The 18,395-nt window shown below is 44.5% G+C and overlaps 1 protein-coding gene across 2 annotated transcripts; it reads right to left on the bottom strand.

Annotated features, from left to right (window-relative positions):
* Nucleotides 1-252: 252 nt before the first annotated feature.
* A4GALT (alpha 1,4-galactosyltransferase) lies at nucleotides 253-16,043 on the bottom strand. 2 transcript variants are annotated; one of them, XM_017829059.1, is made up of 3 exons: nucleotides 16,015-16,043; nucleotides 2,478-2,588; nucleotides 253-1,386 (listed from the first exon to the last, which is right to left on the bottom strand). In XM_017829059.1, the coding sequence occupies exon 3, from the start codon at nucleotides 1,342-1,344 to the stop codon at nucleotides 253-255; it is 1,092 nt and encodes a 363-aa protein (XP_017684548.1). In that variant the 5' UTR covers nucleotides 1,345-1,386; nucleotides 2,478-2,588; nucleotides 16,015-16,043. The 2 variants fall into 2 exon arrangements, with proteins under 2 accessions (XP_017684548.1, XP_017684549.1); XM_017829060.1 differs by lacking the exon at nucleotides 16,015-16,043 and having other exon boundaries at nucleotides 2,478-2,600.
* Between the last annotated feature and the right edge of the window lie 2,352 nt (nucleotides 16,044-18,395).

Here is an 18,395-nt window from a genome sequence, read left to right as displayed (position 1 = left end):
GATACTGATGAATGGGTACAACCTTCCCTGCAGCACCAAGTGTCCTGAAGGACAACAAGAGAGGCTGAACTCAGGCTCTGGTGAATATTTGAAACACCTCAGGGTCTGAGGCAGATATTGGAAATGGTACAAAATCATAGAGCTGTCACATGGAACATCTGCTCCCTGTTCTAGAAAACAACTCTGTGGAAGGTCAAAGGCACTCAGTTTGCTTCAGGCTGGGGAACTTCTCTGCTGCCAAGGGCCCACAGGTCACATTGCAGGCCTTGACCGCTCTTGAGAGTCCTGTTTCATCTTTGCATAGGTGGCAGGGCAGAACTGAGAATAGAGCTGAGCCAGCAGAGCCTGGGAAGGGATCTCTAGCCTGGTCCTGTGGTTCATTTGATTCCATATGTGCACTGCATAGGTGTTCTTAAGGAGTTTGTGAAGCTCCGAGGCACTGGTTGCCTCAAATAACTTCTTCCAGTCCTGCCAGGGAATAGGATAAACTGCTTCTGGGTCAAGAGCCCTCACCCCTTTGCAGCTCATGCTCTGAATAGTCCTGATGGGGCACCACTTCTTGAAGACACGTGTTAAGAGATGTGGGCCCTGGTGTCCCCAGATCCAGGCATTGTAGTTCTTCACAAAGTCTTTCATGCAAAGCGCCATGAACCTGTGCTTGGGCTTAAAGGACAAAAAGGCCCCGTTCAGTTCATCCTCACTCTGTATCCCGAGGGAATTGGTGAGGTTCTGTAAGTTCCTAAGCACAATGAAGTCTGTATCGAGGTAGATACCACCAAATTTCCACATGAGGACAATTCTGCAGGCATCAGACAGGACAGGTAGGAAATAAGGCTCCCAGCGCCGCAGAGGCCACAAGTACCACTTCTTCAGAGGCGTTCCAGAAAAGAGCTCTGGCAAGTCCAGGGGCCGGATTTCCACGTTGGGGAAGCAGCTCAGCAAGGAGAAAACCCAGTGTTTGGGTAAGGAGGCATTTCCTTTTGCCAAGCCTTTCATGAGCACCACAACACTTGTCCCGGGGTGTGTCCTGGCCGCTGACTCCACAGAGCACGAGAACAGGTAACCTGGGTTAGTCCGCTCCGAGGTCTCCACGAAAAACACATTCCCTCTGGAAGGAGAGGGCTCCCCAGCATTTGGAAGGGAAAAAGGCACAGAGTGAGCACAGTTGAATTCCCCAGGCAGGTCGTAGAGGCCACTGCCGTAGGAGTCCTCCGTGATTCTCCAGTACAACGTGAGGTAGGCAAAAGACACCAACGTGAGGGTGAGGATGAACAGAGCCCTGTGCTTGTGGCTCAGCAGCACCCTGGGCAGCTTTAGCAGGGAGTTGGGCATCCTGAGCATCATCTCTCCGGCCAGAGCCTGCTCTCCTGAGACTGCTGTCGGGACCTGAATGGAAGGAAAGAAGAAATAGACTCTGACAGACGCGGCAGCAGACCACAAGCCTTGCTTCACGGTCGGGTGCCATCTTTATAGGTGCACAACAAACTCTGGGAAGAGCATTAGAAGCTTTATCATCTTCCAGAATTTCAGGCCATTCTGGACATGAGATATATATGCAAAATGACCTGGGGCTACTGAATAGGAATGCTCCTTATGAACATTCCTGCAGCTCTGTCAGCAGACATTGTGTGGAGCTGCTGCCCTGACAGCTATCTCCCATGATGAGTTTTTTCTCCTGATCCATAACGTGTCCTTCCCCCCAAACCAAACAGTCTCCCAGGCTGTTGAACCAGCAGTTGCTACCTTTTGAAACCACCCACCCACCCCTACAGAGAGCCTCGGTCATTTTTCATGGCACAGCAGCCTAGTGGAATGGATGGATAGTGGGAGGGGAATGGATACAAGGCAACTCTGGAGGCAGATGCAGAAAATTAAGGACAAGAACTGCCTTGGTAAAGCGAGTTTCAAGGCTGCTTCCCAACCCTACAAAGGCCATGCTGGATATGACCTGCTCAGCTCTTCCAGTGGATCCTGGTGATGGATATACAGTTCCCCTACCCTCCTGCCCTTACTCTCTCTCTTCTTCTGGCAAAAGGGAGGGATGGAGAGGAATAGATTATTAATGATGCAGCAACAAACAGTTAAATTATTCTAGCTGCATTCTCAGCATTTGCATCAGCATTTCTGCCTTTTCCTCCCCATAAAATGAAGTTAAAGCATAACCAGCGCCCTCTGGACCCACCATTGAGGCCCCAAAGGTCAATGCACAAAAGCACATGAAGAAGCAGCAAGGGAAGATTGTGGCATTTTAGGACCAGAAGAAATGGCCTCAAGTTGGGCCAGGGAAAGTTTAGGGAGGACATTAGGAGATATTTACTCACTGAGTTATCAAGCATTGGCACAGGCTGCCCAGGAAAGTGGTCACCATCCCTGGAGGTATTAACAGACATGTAGGTCTGGCACTTAGGGACTTGGTTAAGTGATGGACTTGGCAGAGCAAGGCTTGGGGCTGGACCCAAAGAAAGCAAGAGACTCACCTTCCTCTGCTTTCAAGACACCAGAGAATTCACTGCTCAGCTGGACAAGATTTTTAACAGGTCAGCGTCTCTAAGAGCACCTACAACTCTGTGGTCTGGCACTTCCTTCTTCTGGAAAGAAAAGGTGGGAGATGAAGTCTGAAGTGACAAACACAGTGGTAGGTGTGTAAATTTGCTACAAATTCAGTAACAAAACCAGAGAGGAGGAAAAGGTCCAGCAAAGTGCTGCTGCATACCCAGATAGGGGTTTGGGACAATAAATATCACTGATCACAAGCAGCAGGAGAAAACAGCTGAAGATCTCCATTTTCTCATGATTTACATTATTATCAAGAGTGGAAGAGGTAAGATTTGGCAATACTAGCATTCAGTAGGTGACTAATCAGTCAGGCAAATAGAAACAGAGTGGTGCCAAACAGGGGTATTTAGGGGAATTAGTTTTTAGCGTTTTACCAACAACGTTAGAGCTCCTCCTTCTGAGCTTGCAGGGAACAGCAGACCAAGCACATGTGAATATTTGAGGCAAGATGAGAGCTGCTTCTAAGGTGTTTAATTTCTGCTTTTACAAACCTAGTGTGACTGTCCGGGTCACTCCCCAAGTGTAGATCTCTGAAGTTCAAAGTGTAGATTTAATGAGATATATTACAGTAGATGAAAGAGTAGAGCTGAGTTTATCTTCCAAAAAGTCCAACAGCTTTTAACATTGTGAAATAAGCTGTGCAAATGCACAAAGTTTAATTGAAGGGTTCTGTCACCAATGTGCCAATGTCTCCCTCAAACTCCATGTAGTGAAAGTGGTGCCAGGTTCTTAACAAAGTTAAAAAGCAGTAACTTTTCACAAGGAATATGTTCTTCAAAGAAATTTCTATCTGAAAGGTGCAAAACATTTAAGTGTCTTCTCTGCTTTAATCTCTGTTTACCTTTTGGTAAAAGGTTGCATAATTTAAAAGAAATAAAATAAATACAATGCAATAGTAAAAGCAGAAGTTCCGTGAGACAAACCAAAAATGTGCAAAATGTAACAGAGAACTATATTATGCTTGCTATAGAGAGCTATAGGTCAGTTTGGTAACGGAACAGAATTTTCCATTTCAGATTAATCACTCCTCAGCTTGGGGGGGGGGAGGGGGGAGGAAAAATCTCTGGTGATATTTTTTTTCCTCAGTCATTTTTTTTAATCTCTGTTGAACAAAAGCCTTCTTGTTCTATGATTTTTCCAACACACCTCCAGTCTCTCAGATTGGCAACTTTGGAGTGTTTCTACACTTCCTCTAGGCAATAACACATCACCTGGTATCATATATTGTCCTCCAGCAACACCCTTCCCTTTGTGGTAATATCTCTTTCCAAAAGTTACCTGTCAAATTCTTTAAAGAAGAAAAATGAGTGACTCTAAGTGCCATCTCATCATTTACCAACTTGCAAGGATCTCAAATGATCCTGAGTATTTCTTAGTGAAGCTCCATAAGCACAAATAAAACACTACAACCTGATGTCTTCCATGTAGTGTCAGGATGCTGGGGCTTCACTGTGCCAAATCAAGGTCCCCGGGAATGGAGCTGTGAAGGGTTTCATCCTGGTGGGAACACCAAGCAATGCAGTGAGCGCGGTGGAAGGAGGAAAGATGCACTGCAAGGCACAAAGGGGAGCAGAAGCACTTACACACAGACCTGGGTAGAGAAAGGCTGCCAAAATGAGGAACCCAGTACAGTCTGCAGTCAGATTCTTTCCACTCTAATACAGGAGAATCATATTCAGCACCGTGTCAAGAAAAGTTTCCCAGTGGTTTTTTTTGTAATCTCTTTTGGGTCTTCTTTACCTGAAAGGAGCAGTTTTGCACCTCACAGCTTTTAGCTTTTTGGGAAGCAGACCACATAACCCCCTATCAGTACTTAAGATGGAAGGGAAGGCAGAATTTGGCTGCAGAAAGCTTCTGGAAAGGGCAACCAGACAAAAGGGAGATGTTATCTGTGGGTCAGCCAGGAAACTGATACAGCTTTGTGCCACCAAACAGTAGTTTCCTATTACTGCATGTCTGTAGAAAGCCATGCACACTCCTTGTGGGCATGTGCATAAAATTTAAGTCTAAACATTATTTAACCCTCACAGCTCAAGAGAGAATACTGGCACATGGCTAGAAGAGGACCATCTCTTTGGAAGGAGATGCACATCCGAGGAGACTGTGAGAATAAAGACGTCAGAATTACCTCTGGTCACAAAGGGAGCAAATCTTGCTACCCCACAGTACCACTGTTAACTACAAATTTGTGCAAGAGTTTCACAGTAGGTCCTGCACTGAAGATGCTGTCCTCTTTTCCAGGGAGTCAGTCACCCATGGCATCCAGCAGCATTAATAAGTGAAGAGATAGAGTGCAGTAGAGCATATTTGTGATTAAACACTTCAAGCCTATTAGGCTTGAAATTTTTTTACTTTGTCTAATCTGAATGATCCTTTTTTTCTCTGTTTTTAAAATCAAGAGACATGCCAGAAAGGAAAGATGGTCCAACAGCAGGCTACACATGGATTCAGGGGATTTCTGATTATTTTGCTGTTCTGGAACAAGTTTCTTACAGACCAAGGAACAGGTCACTGTAGTGGTTTGAACCAGGTTTTCCCCCAGAGGCTAAGAAAAATGGTAAAACCCCAGGGGGTGGTAAACCCCTGGAAGTTTTGAATGGGCGCTCCTGCAAAATGTAAACATACCACAAGCAAACAGAAGAGAAGGTTAGTTGTTTTTTGGTTGTAGAAGTGGTAACCATGTTCTGAGGCCACAAGGAAAGGGGCTCGGAACCCCTCGGGGTTTTGGCCCCCAGCCCCGGCTGGGGGGAGCTGCAGGGACCTGGGACAGCATAAAGCTGGGCTAGGTGCCTGTAGTTATGCCGGGAGATGTTTTCTCCATCGTGGGCAGTGGCAGGAGTAGCGACAGACCAGCACTGACCAGAGAAATGGTAGCACAGGGCCAGAAGAGATAAAACGAAGCAACAGAGACATGCAGCACCGTAGAGAGGACTCCTGGAAGGAGAGCCGAGAAATGAGAGTCAGCAGCAGAGAGACAGAGTTTTGGGGGTAAGAACTGAACCAGACCCCCCAAAACTCCTTTGAGACCTCCGAGAAAGGAGGGAGATGGACTCATATTAAGGAGAAGAGCCTTGGAGTGCTACAGCACTTGCAGAAAGGAGCTAGAGAGCTCCGAGAGGAATGCGGAGAGGGTGACCTTGGGGGCCCTCCCTTGGTGCAAGCTACAAAGAAGCTCACAGCCATCTTGAAGCAGGGCACAGAGGCTCTGCAAGGAATCTGAATTCCCTGAAGATACCAGACTGTCACAAAGACCCCCTGTACTTCGTGATATGACCGTGGTGGAATGACCTTTGTCTGGGGTAATGTAGCCCACGGAAGACCCCTTTGCCTGCGTCAAGGGGCCGAGAGAGGCTTGGAGGCCTCCCTCGTGAGTGCTAGCAGAAATCCAGCCACAGCTGCTGCATGCATGAGATGAGGAGAACCTGCTGCCTTAGAAGATACTCCTGCTTTGAGACTGGAAAGGGATCTGTCCTTCTTCCCTCCTGGACTTTTATTTGGAGGGGAGAAGACATCTGATCCATTGTAAATACTTATGTCATGGTAGAGATAGTTGTGATCGTGTGTATAATGTATTATAATATTTATTTGTACAGTCACTGTAATATATTCCCTTTCCCCCATTCTGAGTCTGGTGTGTTTTGTCTGGAAAACCCATCTCACATTAGGTTGAGATGTGGAAGGGGGCTTAGACTAGGGAATTAGAATTTTGGAAATCTCAAACCATGACAGTCAAAATTGATGTGTAGTCTCACCTCTGATTTGAAATTATAGTGAAGTCAATGTCTGAATTTCTTCAAGGATTTCAGGGTGTTTTTCTGTCTCTAACACAATCTTTCTTTTGAAGAAGTAGTTTCCTATCTGATAGAGCAACATATTGAAGATTGGATGACATTAACCCATGCACCTTGCACAGATGGGAGGTTTTATGCAATTGTACAAAAAAATAAGAATATGAACACTTTGCTTTTTAACAGAAAAATATGAATAAACATGATTATACTTAATTCTTTGCTGGCAGGGCAGTGGTGGAATCTGAAGTTCCACCAGACAGCATTTAAAGTGTTGGGCAGAGTTCCTAGCCCCAGCCGAAGATAATTTTAAAAGCCAGTAGAGACAGCAAAGAAGTGAGTTGGTAGCATATCACCTGTTCCCCAGTGAAAGCACCACTGCAAATAAGAATTGTGAGTCTGTTCCTGTGTTGCTGGGTTGTTCAGATTTCAGGGGTTTTAAAGTATTTACTTGGTCAGGAGTGTCTGTGAGAGAAAAAGAAACAAAACACAACCTCAAGATGAGAGCAACGGGAGGAATCACAAAGCCAGAAGACACAGTCCAAGCTCTTGACAAGCATGGGAAGCACAACCCTTAGGGAGTTAAATGACAGTATAGCTACACTGATTTACTGAGGGTAAAGTCTCCAGTCTCTCCTGCCATCACACACTAGACCTTGATCCAAACCACAAGGGCACTGCCAGCAAGGCACACCCAGCACTAGGCACTGCCCATCTGGCCTCACCTCTACATATGGAACATCTGTATGGTTTTATATGGTAACTGTGACTGGCACAGAGGCTTCTCCCTGTACCAGTGACCAAACAAATCAAGACGGAAGTAGAATTACTCCTAAGCACCTTGTGCCAGTATATCTGCTGATGTCATGACAAAGGCAAGGTGATGGCTAATTGTTGTTAAGCAAGTGGCCCCAGTCGCTTCCTCCTCAGGCTCTTGATGCTCCTCTGAACCTGCTGTGACTGGCCTTGTACCAAAAGGTCAGTTCTGCTGAAGGTTTTGATGTTCTTCCTTGTTTAGCTCCTCAAACTGGTGACACAGGCACAAATATTGGCACAGAGGGATATTCTAGAACAGGCATCCAGGAGGCTGCATCATTCTAGTGTCACCCAACTCAGCTCCATGGTAACACCAAACTGGACACCAAGGCCTTCACTGCAGAACTTGGCCCTGTGAAAGCCCTGAACAGGAAAAATTTCATTGGAGCCACTCTTGGATAGATGGAGCAAATGCCTTGAGAGTCAGTAGAAATCAAGTGAGAAAGAAAACTTGGGGCACAGGTACCAGCTGCTCCCTGAACTACACACGTAAAACTAATTCCTGGCAGGCAGACTGTTGCTCAGTCACCATCATGCTGTCCTGCCATTTTTGTGTGGCCAAGCAGGGCATATGAACAAGAAAAGGGCATTCACATACAACTCACTAGTCAGTGCTTCCTCCTACAGTGCCAGTGACTCAAGACATTGATGGAATTGCTACAAGAACCCAAAACAGGGGAATTTGTGTTTCTTAATATTCGCTCCGGGGCCTCTGGTGGTCTAGTGGTTAGGGTGCAGGACTCTCACCGCTGCGACCCGGGTTCGATTCCCAGCCCCCCGGGCAGATGGAGCTCGTCAGCCCTGTGAGGCCATCCATCTAAGAGAAGGTCACTCTAAACAAACCTACATCCTGAGACCCTCACTGCCACTGTCCAAGCGTGCTTGGCCCCGGCAGATGAACCTCAGGATTAAAGGGTGGGCTCAGTTCAGCGCACGCTGTGTCTCACCTAAAAAATCCACTGCGCAGGCTCGAAGGGTTAATGACCTTTCCCAAATCTTCGCTCGCGAAGACTGGCCATTATATATTCGCTCCTCTGACTTCCACTGCAATGAACCCCATGAATAACAGTGCAAACTGCTCTTGAGTTCAGCAGAAGCTAGAGAGCGTTCCCTCAGGGTTAAGAAGCATCCAGTCTATTCCAAGAAACATCTCATGCATTAGAAAACACATTCACTTAACTAGGATAGTTCATTTTTAGCCAAAGCTTCCAAACTCCCCTTCTTTCAGCAGCATTACTAGTTTTAGGTTACTACAGTTACAAGAGTTTTTTCTTATGCCTCTTTGGTATTTTCTTATGCCTCTTCGGTAGGTGCTTTCTTCCCCCTCTCACCACAGTGTGATAAATAAATAATTGTGATTCGTGAAACAAATGGGTGATTACATCAAAATAAAACAAACGGATTGTAAAACTCAATTACACCCCCTAAAGAAATAAAATAGACCCTTACAAGGTCAAGAGGCCTAAAACCTCCTTACTAAGAATAAAATATAGTAGAACTGTCGGAGGACAGAAATTGTGTGAACAATTTCTATTGCATTTCTGCGACCTTTTGCCTTGGCATGGCTGGGTGCAGACAGTAAAAAATACTGCGCCACTAATATGGCTGCAGGCCTTGTGCCAAGGTGAAGGAGGAGTTTTTTTGGCAGGAAAACAAGTTTTATGGACACCTGCTGTGGTCCAATTGGTACTGTACAGCTCAGTGTGTTTTCCTTATGTATCCAATGTAACCTAGAAAAGAATCATGTCTCTGTGTCACAAACAGCATATAAGTTGTCTTCCCTCTAATAAAGCGGACATTTTGCCTGATCACATTGACCTAAGAGCATTCTGTCCGTCCCCCTCCACCATTATAGAACTTTAAATCTTTAGGCGCCTGTTCGTCCAAGAATGCATGATTTATGACCGGTTGTAGAGATAACACTTTTAGCTTTAGCTGTAAGAAGACCCCTATATTAAATACTTAGCAAAAACCTGTAGAATGTATATGTATATAATTAATATGCATGAAGTAGCTAAGATAAATACTAAATGTACCCTGTAGTTCCCTGCAGATTTGGGAAACTGGTCCCCATCTCTGTCACCCAGCCGGCTGCTTGCTTTTTCCATATAATAAACTATTATTCGAAACTTATAGAAACTCGAGACTTTATCACAATTGGTGACTTTCCCGATGTGATGTTCTCCAAGCCCTGCTGGGTTAATTAGTACTTGAAATAGGGGGGCACCCGCTGAATTCAGCGGCATATTTCGAGACTAATTTTCCACAGGACTGGAGTAACACGTTATATGGTTATATGGTAAAAGCAAGGATTGCTCCCAGATTGCTGCAGCAAAAAGGGCCCATAATTCTCATGCACAAAGACCCAGGGAAGAACAACGGACTGTGAGTATTCCCTGGTTGGGCGGATAAAAGAGGTCAAAGTGAATGAGTGGATGAGATGAAGCTTTGCTGTGAAGTGATTGCGGTAGCCCTTTTAACTGCGTTTCTGTCTCCATGCGAACGGAACAGCCAGTGACCAGGCGAAGTGAGAGAACTGGTGATCGGACCTCTGGGGTCGGTGGAAAAGTCTTAAGGAGAGACCTTTGTGTCAGTGGGGAGAATTTAGAAGGGATCCCAGAGAGTCGGTGGAGAGAATCTAGAAGGGACCTTGGAAAACTATGGGGCAAGGATTCAGTAAGAAAGGTAGCCTCAAGAGAAAAGGGAGCAAGCAGGCATTGCCCAAGCAGGCATTGCTGGATATTACCACTACCAGTCCTTTGGGGGTAATGATATCAAATTGGGAAGATATTGAGAATATTAGTAAGTTAACCAAAGAAAGGCCAATAGAAAAGAGATCAAGAGAAGCGAAATGGGAACTATTAGGTAGCTTACCTCTCCCCTATACCCCTTCTTATCTTTTACAAACTCCCTTGGCTGTAGTTCCCACAGCCCCAAGAAATACTCCCCCTCCCTCTCCACAACTTGCCTCGGCTGTAAACCTCACGGCCCTATTAAATCAGGGGTATGGAAGTCCCAAAAGAACTAAAGCCCAAAGAAAAAACAGACAGCCCTAAGAAACATCAGAGCCTTTTTAGTAGATCAAGAAAGCTCTGGTGAAGAAGACAAAAGTTTAAAAACAACGAAAGAAATAGGGAAACTGATAGAAGACCTCTTGGGAGTAGCTGAACAATTAAACAAATTCTTAGGACTCGATAGGGAATGTAACTCAGCCCTGACTGAGTACTGTACTTCCTTGACCCAAAGAACCAAAAAGGCTGTTCCCCATGAGAAAAATGTCAAAAAGGCATTTAAAGATCAGCAAGAAAAAAATAAAACCCATATTACCTGGTTAGAAAGACTAAAGAAAAATTTACAGCAATATTTAGGCATTAGTCCTGATACACCAGCTGGCCTAATATTGTTGAAAGTCCACTTTATAAATTATGCCTGGAGTTATATTAAAAGAGAACTAAAGAAATTAGATGGATGGGAGAAAGGGGAGCTCAAAGACTTACTGAGAGAAGCCCAAAAAGTATATATAAGCAGACTCAAACAAATTGTTTCAAGAGACCAGGCAGTAAAATGTTTTTATTGTAAAAGAAAAGGTCATCTAAAAAGAAATTGTCTGAAAAGACAGAGAGACTTGAAACTATTTGAATAAAATAAATGAGATTAAAAGTGTCAAGAGCTCTATTTTCCAGGAATAACACACTGTAACCAGCTCTTGACAAAACTGAATTAAAACCTCAAGGTGAAAAATATAAATTCACAGTAAAGACTGAATCTAATCGAAAAGATATAACCAAAGTTCCCCAAAATTATAAAGCTAGTAAAACTACAATCAAAGTGATTAGAACAAAGAGAAAAAATTCACAATACCTCTCAAAAAACAAGTTTAAATTTTGCAGTTTATTTCAAGCACTGGAGAGAACAACTAGACCTTCCCTTTTGCACTACCAGTCGACACGAAACACACTGGGATCAGCCTGGCAACCCGTCCAAGCAGTGCCCCAAACCCTGTGATAAACAGACAGATCTCTGTAGGGAGCGGGATCACACTGCCAGTGCCCCCCCCCACCCCAGCGCTCACCAACGCCAGACCCCCTCTCAGCCCGGCTGCCGGCGGCCTGCCCGTGTTGAGTCATCTACCTTGCCCTGGCACACGAACTGGGGGCACCGTGTGCCATCGTAGAGTCGGTGTCCCCCTCCCGACACACCCGGAGGCACCGCAGAGTTAACTGTCAGCTTCAGCTCTTGGCTGCTTTTTCTCTGTCTTCCCCGAGCAGGAGGAGGGAGGAAGGGGGGAAACTGAAGAGGTGTCCTGCAGGAGCAGAACGAGGGAGTCTATAACTTTAATTTTGGTGACTTGAGAAAAGTTATTTCTGTAATATATTTTGTCCTTTAGAACAACAAACACCAGGTCCTAAAAGTACGTATATGTATGCAGTTGAATGTCTTCACCCATATTTGCAGTTAAATTTGGAGAAGGTTTTGAACAGTGATAAAGAGAAAGGAGGAAGAGAGAAAGTGATTGATTTATGCTGTGTTGGAAGCCCTGCTGTAGTGGGTCTGTGGTTGTGTTTGTCAATGTAGTAGGAGAAAGTGAGGTTTTTTTACTGTTAAAAATTTGATTTTAGAGGAGCTGGTATGTGTTCGCAAGTGATAAAATGGATTATTTTGCTTACCTGTGTCTCAAGTTTGGCACTTTTAGAGATCCTCGCTCATTAAACAAGCTAACATGAGAAGGGGGGAGGGCTGTAGTGAAATAAGAAGGGGAACCACTGCTTTACTCTCGATATGGGTTGGAAATTAACTATTTATAAAAAGTTCATTTCAGCAGACAGACCTGGTAACCAAGCAAAGACACCAAAACTCAGACTGGAGGTGGTATGGATGGAAAAGATTTTTGTGCGAAAATGAACAAATACCAATCTCCAAAAAGTGATGCATATACAAAATTGAAGTGCTATTTTAAATAATACTGTCAGAACACTAGATAATACCATGACTATTATATTTGTCTTTTGTTATCTTCTGATTTGTAAATATTCTGTCCCGGCAGTTTAACAACTTTTTATACTTCCTGATTACTACAGCTATCCTGGGAAAAGGGGAGCAGGGAGAGAATTTATTAACTCCTTTGTACCCGGGGGTGGGGGAAGGGGGGGCTAGTCCGAATCCTAAGGGGCTGTGCTGAGTCCTAAAAGGCTATAAATAGCCCCAAGATCACCAATACAAAAAGGCTAAAAGAACAAAAATCAGGAAGCATAATTCTAATCAATACAAGAGCTGCATTTTAGGTATTAATCAAACTTTAGTACCCACTGTTGTAAGTTTTGTATCGATAAGAGGAGCTATGGGTCAAACTAAGCTCATTTCTTGAAACCTTTCAAATACAAATTAGGAAAGCAATTTGAAATCCACAGATTCTTATACATGCCAAACTCACCAGTTTGTTTACTGAGAAGAGCCTTATGAGAGCCATTGAAAGTTGAAATTAAATTTAACAGAACAACATAAAATTCAAAGTAAAAAGGAGCAATTGATTGAGATTTTAAATCTTGCCCTAGTAGAGACTCAAAGTTCAAGCAGCATATATGAAGAAGTAACGGATAGAAGTATGAGCTTCAGGAACTCCAAGAAGAGCAAAAATAACATTGTCAATTGAAGTAAAAGTTAAATTAGGGGCACAGCCAATAAAGATTAAACAATATCCCCTAAAACAGAGAATCAGGAAAGGATTCAACACAATATAGAAAAGTTTATTAAACATGAGTTATTATTAAAAAATATAAATCAAAATATAATACTCCCATCTTACCAGTAAAAGAACCTGATGGGAAGTATAAGATAGTGCAAGATCTTAGAGCAACAAATAAGATAACTAAAGGCTTGCACCCCATAGTAGCAAATCCATATACACTGCTGACTAAACTAACACCAGAGCTAAAATAGTTTACTGTCCTGGATCTAAAGAATACTTTCTTCTGCCTGCCCTGGAGCCCTGAAAGTTAATCACTATTCGCTTTTAAATGAGAAAATCCTCGCACAAGAAAGAAAATCCAAAATAATATGTATTGAATGAACTGTTAACATACTAAACTGTCTCAGATTAATTGAGTACTAAGAGCTATACAACAAGTCTCCTACCTCGATTACGAAATCGCTGCAAGACAACGAACCCTAAAACAGCAAAGAAAGAATCTATCTGCCAGACTCCTCGGCCACAGAAAAAGGAAGAGCTCCAAACATTACTCAGAAGAACCGAATAATGTCATGTATAGATCTACAGCTATGGACTTCTAGTAAAGCTCCTGTGTGAACTCATAAAGGTGAGTCCAACATACTCATCTGGGGTAAAGAAACTGATAAAGCTTTTCATAAGCTAAAACAACACTGATGAGGGCTCCAGCCGTTGATTTAAATCATTGGCTTTCACCTCAGTGCTTCCTGAAATACCAAGCCACAAAATAAATCAATCCAGCTTTTTCTTCAAGAAGCCACCAAAAATACAGTTGCACATGACTGCTTAGAGACAATAAGAGCAACGTACTCAAGCCAACCAGACTTGAAAGAAGAACCCTGAAAGATGCTAAAGACTTCTGGTTCACAGAAAAATTTTGTCTAGAAAAGAGGATGTAAAGCTAGATATGCAATAACCACAATAAATGAAGTAATAAAGGCAAGAGCCCTCCCTGTCAGTACCTTAACTCGAAAAACAGATTATAACACTTCAGTTGCCAGAAAAGTTGCTATTATGCATTGAAAAGCTCACCAAAAAAAAGGGTGTTACTGGCCATGAAAGAAGAAATGCCATGGATGATTGGAGGCAAAAAGGGCAGTAAAAGCAGAAGAAAGCAAAGTCCAATATTTGATCCCTGATGGTAAAATTCAAATTCAGTAGTCAAATACAGAGCCTAGATACTCTAAAGAAGACTGAAAGTTAATCCAGAATTTAAGAGGAAAAATAGAAGAAAAACAAATGGGCCAAGACACCACCGGGTAAGTTAGTAATATCCTCTTCTATTTTATGAGCACTTATCATAACAGAACACAAGAAAACACATTAGGAGCAGAAGCTCTATACAAATATCTAAGCCAAAATATAGTAACACGAAATCTCTATACCATTGTGAGACAGGAGACGCATAGCAAAATTCAACTAAGACAAACAGAAAAAATAATTATCCAAGACAGAAATGGCAAATCGATTTTTAGAACTACCCAGAAAAAGAGGGGTAGAGATATTTGCTTGTTCTCACTGACACTTTTTCAGGGTATCCTTGGCGTATCCTTGTCAAACTAATCTAGCCAGAAACATAATAAAAGTACTATTAAAAATTATATATTTATACATTTATAAAAACAAAATATTAAAGAGCTAATCCTCGAAACAAGCTTGTAACCTCGAGAGGCCAATTTGTAGTTATACCTAGAGATTATACATATGTAAGATCTTTTACAGGTGAACCCCTGGAGCCCAAGTGAAAAATCTATATCAAGTGATGCTAATTACACAAACTGCAGTCAAAATTAAAAAAAAGCAACTTCCTTAAATACATTACACCAAAGTCAAGAAAACGTCAAGATCTGCGAAGACAACATCGCCAACAGAAAATTTAAAATAAAATTGACATAAACCGACGAATGGAAACTTAAAGACATTTTTGAAACTTTTGACTCTATTACTGTATACAATAACTAAGACAAATATACAAAGTTAATATTATAAAAATCAAAAAGTCACAAATCAGTAAGTTAATAAAAAAAAGGGAGGGAATTGTGATAAATAAATAATTGTGATTTGTGAAACAAATGGGTGATTACATCAAAATAAAACAAACGGATTGTAAAACTTAATTACACCCCCCTAAAGAAATAAAACAGACCCTTACAAGGTCAAGAGGCCTAAAACCTCCTTACTATCCTAAGAATAAAATATAGTAGAACTTTAAATCTTTAGGCGCCTGTTCGTCCAAGAATGCATGAATTATGACCGGTTGTAGAGATAACACTTTTAGCTTTAGCTGTAAGAAGACCCCTATATTAAATACTTAGCAAAAACCTGTAGAATGTATATGTATATAATTAATATGCATGAAGTAGCTAAGATAAATACTAAATGTACCCTGTAGTATGTGTGCAGATTTGGGAAACTGGTCCCCATCTCTGTCACCCAGCCGGCTGCTTGCTTTTTCCATACAATAAACTATTATTCAAAAACTTACAGAAACTCGAGACCGTTTAGCACAACAGCGAGCATTTCTACAGCTCGATTTTGATCTTTCTTGCTCGGACTCCATCATTTTCCAGGGCACGTCTGACTGGGGACACGACGGCCAACGGCACCCTCCCCGCTCACCAGTTCTGCCTTTCCACCCTCCCAGCCAAGCCAGCTCGTCACTGCTGGCAGAGCAGAATCGCACATTTCTCCGTCTCATCTCACCCTTTTCTCCTCGTCCTCCCACTGTACTGCTGCCACTCTCCTGGACCCACAGCTCCAGCGTCCAACCAGTCCTTCCAAGCAGGATGGAGCCCTTCAACCACAACCCTCACAGAGCTGCGCAGGGACCCGAGAGGGGCTCCCCATCACATACCTCGGCCCAAATGCCTCGCCCCCTCCAGGAGGGAGCCCTGACTGTCAACACAGAGCCAGCTCAGGGCTGCCCGGGAGTCCCTCAGCCCGGCGTTCCCGCTGCCCCCTCCGGCGGGCAAGGCGGCTCCGACCGGGGGCCAGAGACACACTCTGCTCGTGGAAAAGTTCCCCGTGGAAAAATACGCCTTTTCCCGAGCGCGACGGGAGGGAAAAGCCGCCCAGCCCCGGCTCACGGGCAACCCGAGACCCGCGTCCCTGCCGCAGCCCCGGGCTCACCTCCGTGCTTGCCGAGACGAGCGGCTTCATCCACCGCCCGAGCATCACAGCACCCACCCTCTTCCATCCTCCTCCGTCCTTGCCCCCCGATTCCGCCTCTGGACGGGACCCTCCCGGGACCGCCCCGCCGAGTCTGATCGGAGAGAGCCGGCGAGAATGTCCCCGGTACCCACCTGAGCCGCCCCCTGCCCCGGCGTCACCCCCGCGACGGCACCGAGGGGCAGCCTCTCCCCGGGCACTGCCGCTTTCGGCGTTTTTAATTCACGACGTATCACTTAAAATTGCCGTAAGGCTTTCCCCTCCCCCCTCGCTGTCTCCTTCCCACCTCAAGGAATTTGTCCTCGGACCAACGCGTCTTATTGCAATTGCACTTGTCGTCGTGGATGGTGCACCTGTCGGTGGCTGGTGGGACGGACACGGGGGTGAAACACACCGTGGTCAGAGACCTCCCGACATGAGGGGCTGCTAAACTACGGGCAGGAGGAGCGGCTGGGGAGGGTGGCAACTTCTCACAGCGGTTGGCGAGGTGGGGAGATGATTTACAAAGCTGACATGAATCACTAGAAAAAAAACCCAAAAAACAAAAAACACGTTTTCCCCGCAGTCTAGTGATCTGAAATTGCCTCCCCCAATAATGTTAAACTATTTCTTTTGTAAGAACAGCTCTTAATCAAATTTGAAGTTAAAATGGATTTCAAGATGTTTTTGTCTGCCCAGCTGAGTGGAATTTAAATTAATGAGACAAAGTTGCTACTGAAGGTGTCACTGCTCACTCTCCTTGGAGTGAGCGTTTGGACGAGATGATCTCCTGAGATCCCTTCTCATCCCAATCTTTCTGCATTTCTGAGCTGCGCGGGCAGCACCCTCAGCAGCCCGTTGTGCTGAGCCCAGGGATGTTGTTCTTCACCTGGTCCCTGGGTCAGAGCAGTCACTGGATGAAGAGGGAGACAGGACTGGGATTTGTGAAACTGGGCTGGTGCATTCAGGGACAAGCAGATGGATCGTGGGAGCTGGTGGCGCAGGCACAGAACCTGCACTTCTTTGTTACTGTGGAACAGTAATAAAGTGGGGGAGTGTCTGAAGCCCAGAGATCTCTCCAGAAGGTTGCCAGAGCCAGGATTTATCTCCTATGGGACGACTACAGCAGGGATTGTAAAGTCAACCTCTGGACATGGAGATGTATCTAAGCAGTGAAATTCAGATCACACGTGTGCCTCTGGATTGTTTTATCATTCTTTCCTGAAGCTTGCAGGGGCAACCCCAAAGATGCCAGCCAGCCCCTCTCACGGATCAAAGTTGGGAGGTCTCAGAGAGCCAAGACAGGAGGTGGGAGGCAAATGACCTCCCCCCCAGCCACCCTACAGAGACAGCAACATGCAAATCACCCTCCAAAGCACCGGCAGAACAGCAGCATCATCATCTGTGAGCTAATTTCAGAGCTGCGAGTCACCGAGTAAACAGTTTTCAAGTGCTTTTCGCCTGGTTTTGGTTTGGTAAGTGGTTTCTTATGACATCTCTCAGTCAAGGCGGTGGTTTCAGTTTGAACTGGGAGAGGAGAGCCCCGGGGAGGGTTGCTATGACACTACAGGTGGCTCATCCTCATCTCTGCTTAAACTAAGCCAGTGAGCTGCTCAGAGACTCAGCCCTGGGCAGTCCTGCTGCTGGAAAGGTCTGCGTGTCAGGTGCTGGTGCTGGAAAGAGCTCCCACGAGAATTATTCCTATGAAAGCAGCATAATCACACCACTGGTCTCTTAGCCTGGAACACACATAAATGGCTTGTGAAAGGTGATGTGGTGATTAGATTATGATGTCCTACCTCAGGAGTGAGGTGGGAGGAGAAGGTAGAAGAGAAAGGACACAGGCTGGAGCAGAGGAAGCACATGCCAAGGGGTTTGGGTTGCCTGCCTATGAGAAATAAAATAATCTGGCTTTATTATAAGTAAATTGATTTAAGTGGAAAGCAGGGGGTGTTGGAATTTTTTTGCATCTTTCATTTAATTTCAGGAATTTTAGGTGCCTCGTGAAGATTGAAAGGTGAAAAAGCCCCATCAGGGCTTGACACGAAGGGAATTTTGCGGTCGAGGTAGGGTACAATATATAAAAATGAAAAATTTACTCTGGCCGCGTGGTAGGTCTTTGTATGCAAAAAGACGCCCCTGTGCTGTACAGGGGGGTACGTCATCAATCAATCAGGCAGGAGGGCGACACTCCCCGTCCTGAGTTCGAAAAATTACCTTTTAAGGTAAAATACCTGTTACCTGTTGAATATTCAACATCTTAGGTGGCCAAGAGTACAAAGGTCGCGCCGTTTTTGTCTGGCTTAATGCCACAATGAGTAGCAGCTTCAGTTTGGAGTGCTGAGACCTGTGCACCTGTGTCT

This window comes from Lepidothrix coronata, unplaced genomic scaffold (assembly GCF_001604755.1).
Source record: "Lepidothrix coronata isolate B3197 unplaced genomic scaffold, Lepidothrix_coronata-1.0 Scaffold158, whole genome shotgun sequence".
Taxonomy (NCBI): domain Eukaryota; kingdom Metazoa; phylum Chordata; class Aves; order Passeriformes; family Pipridae; genus Lepidothrix; species Lepidothrix coronata.
This window is presented reverse-complemented; position numbering and strand designations above follow the sequence as displayed.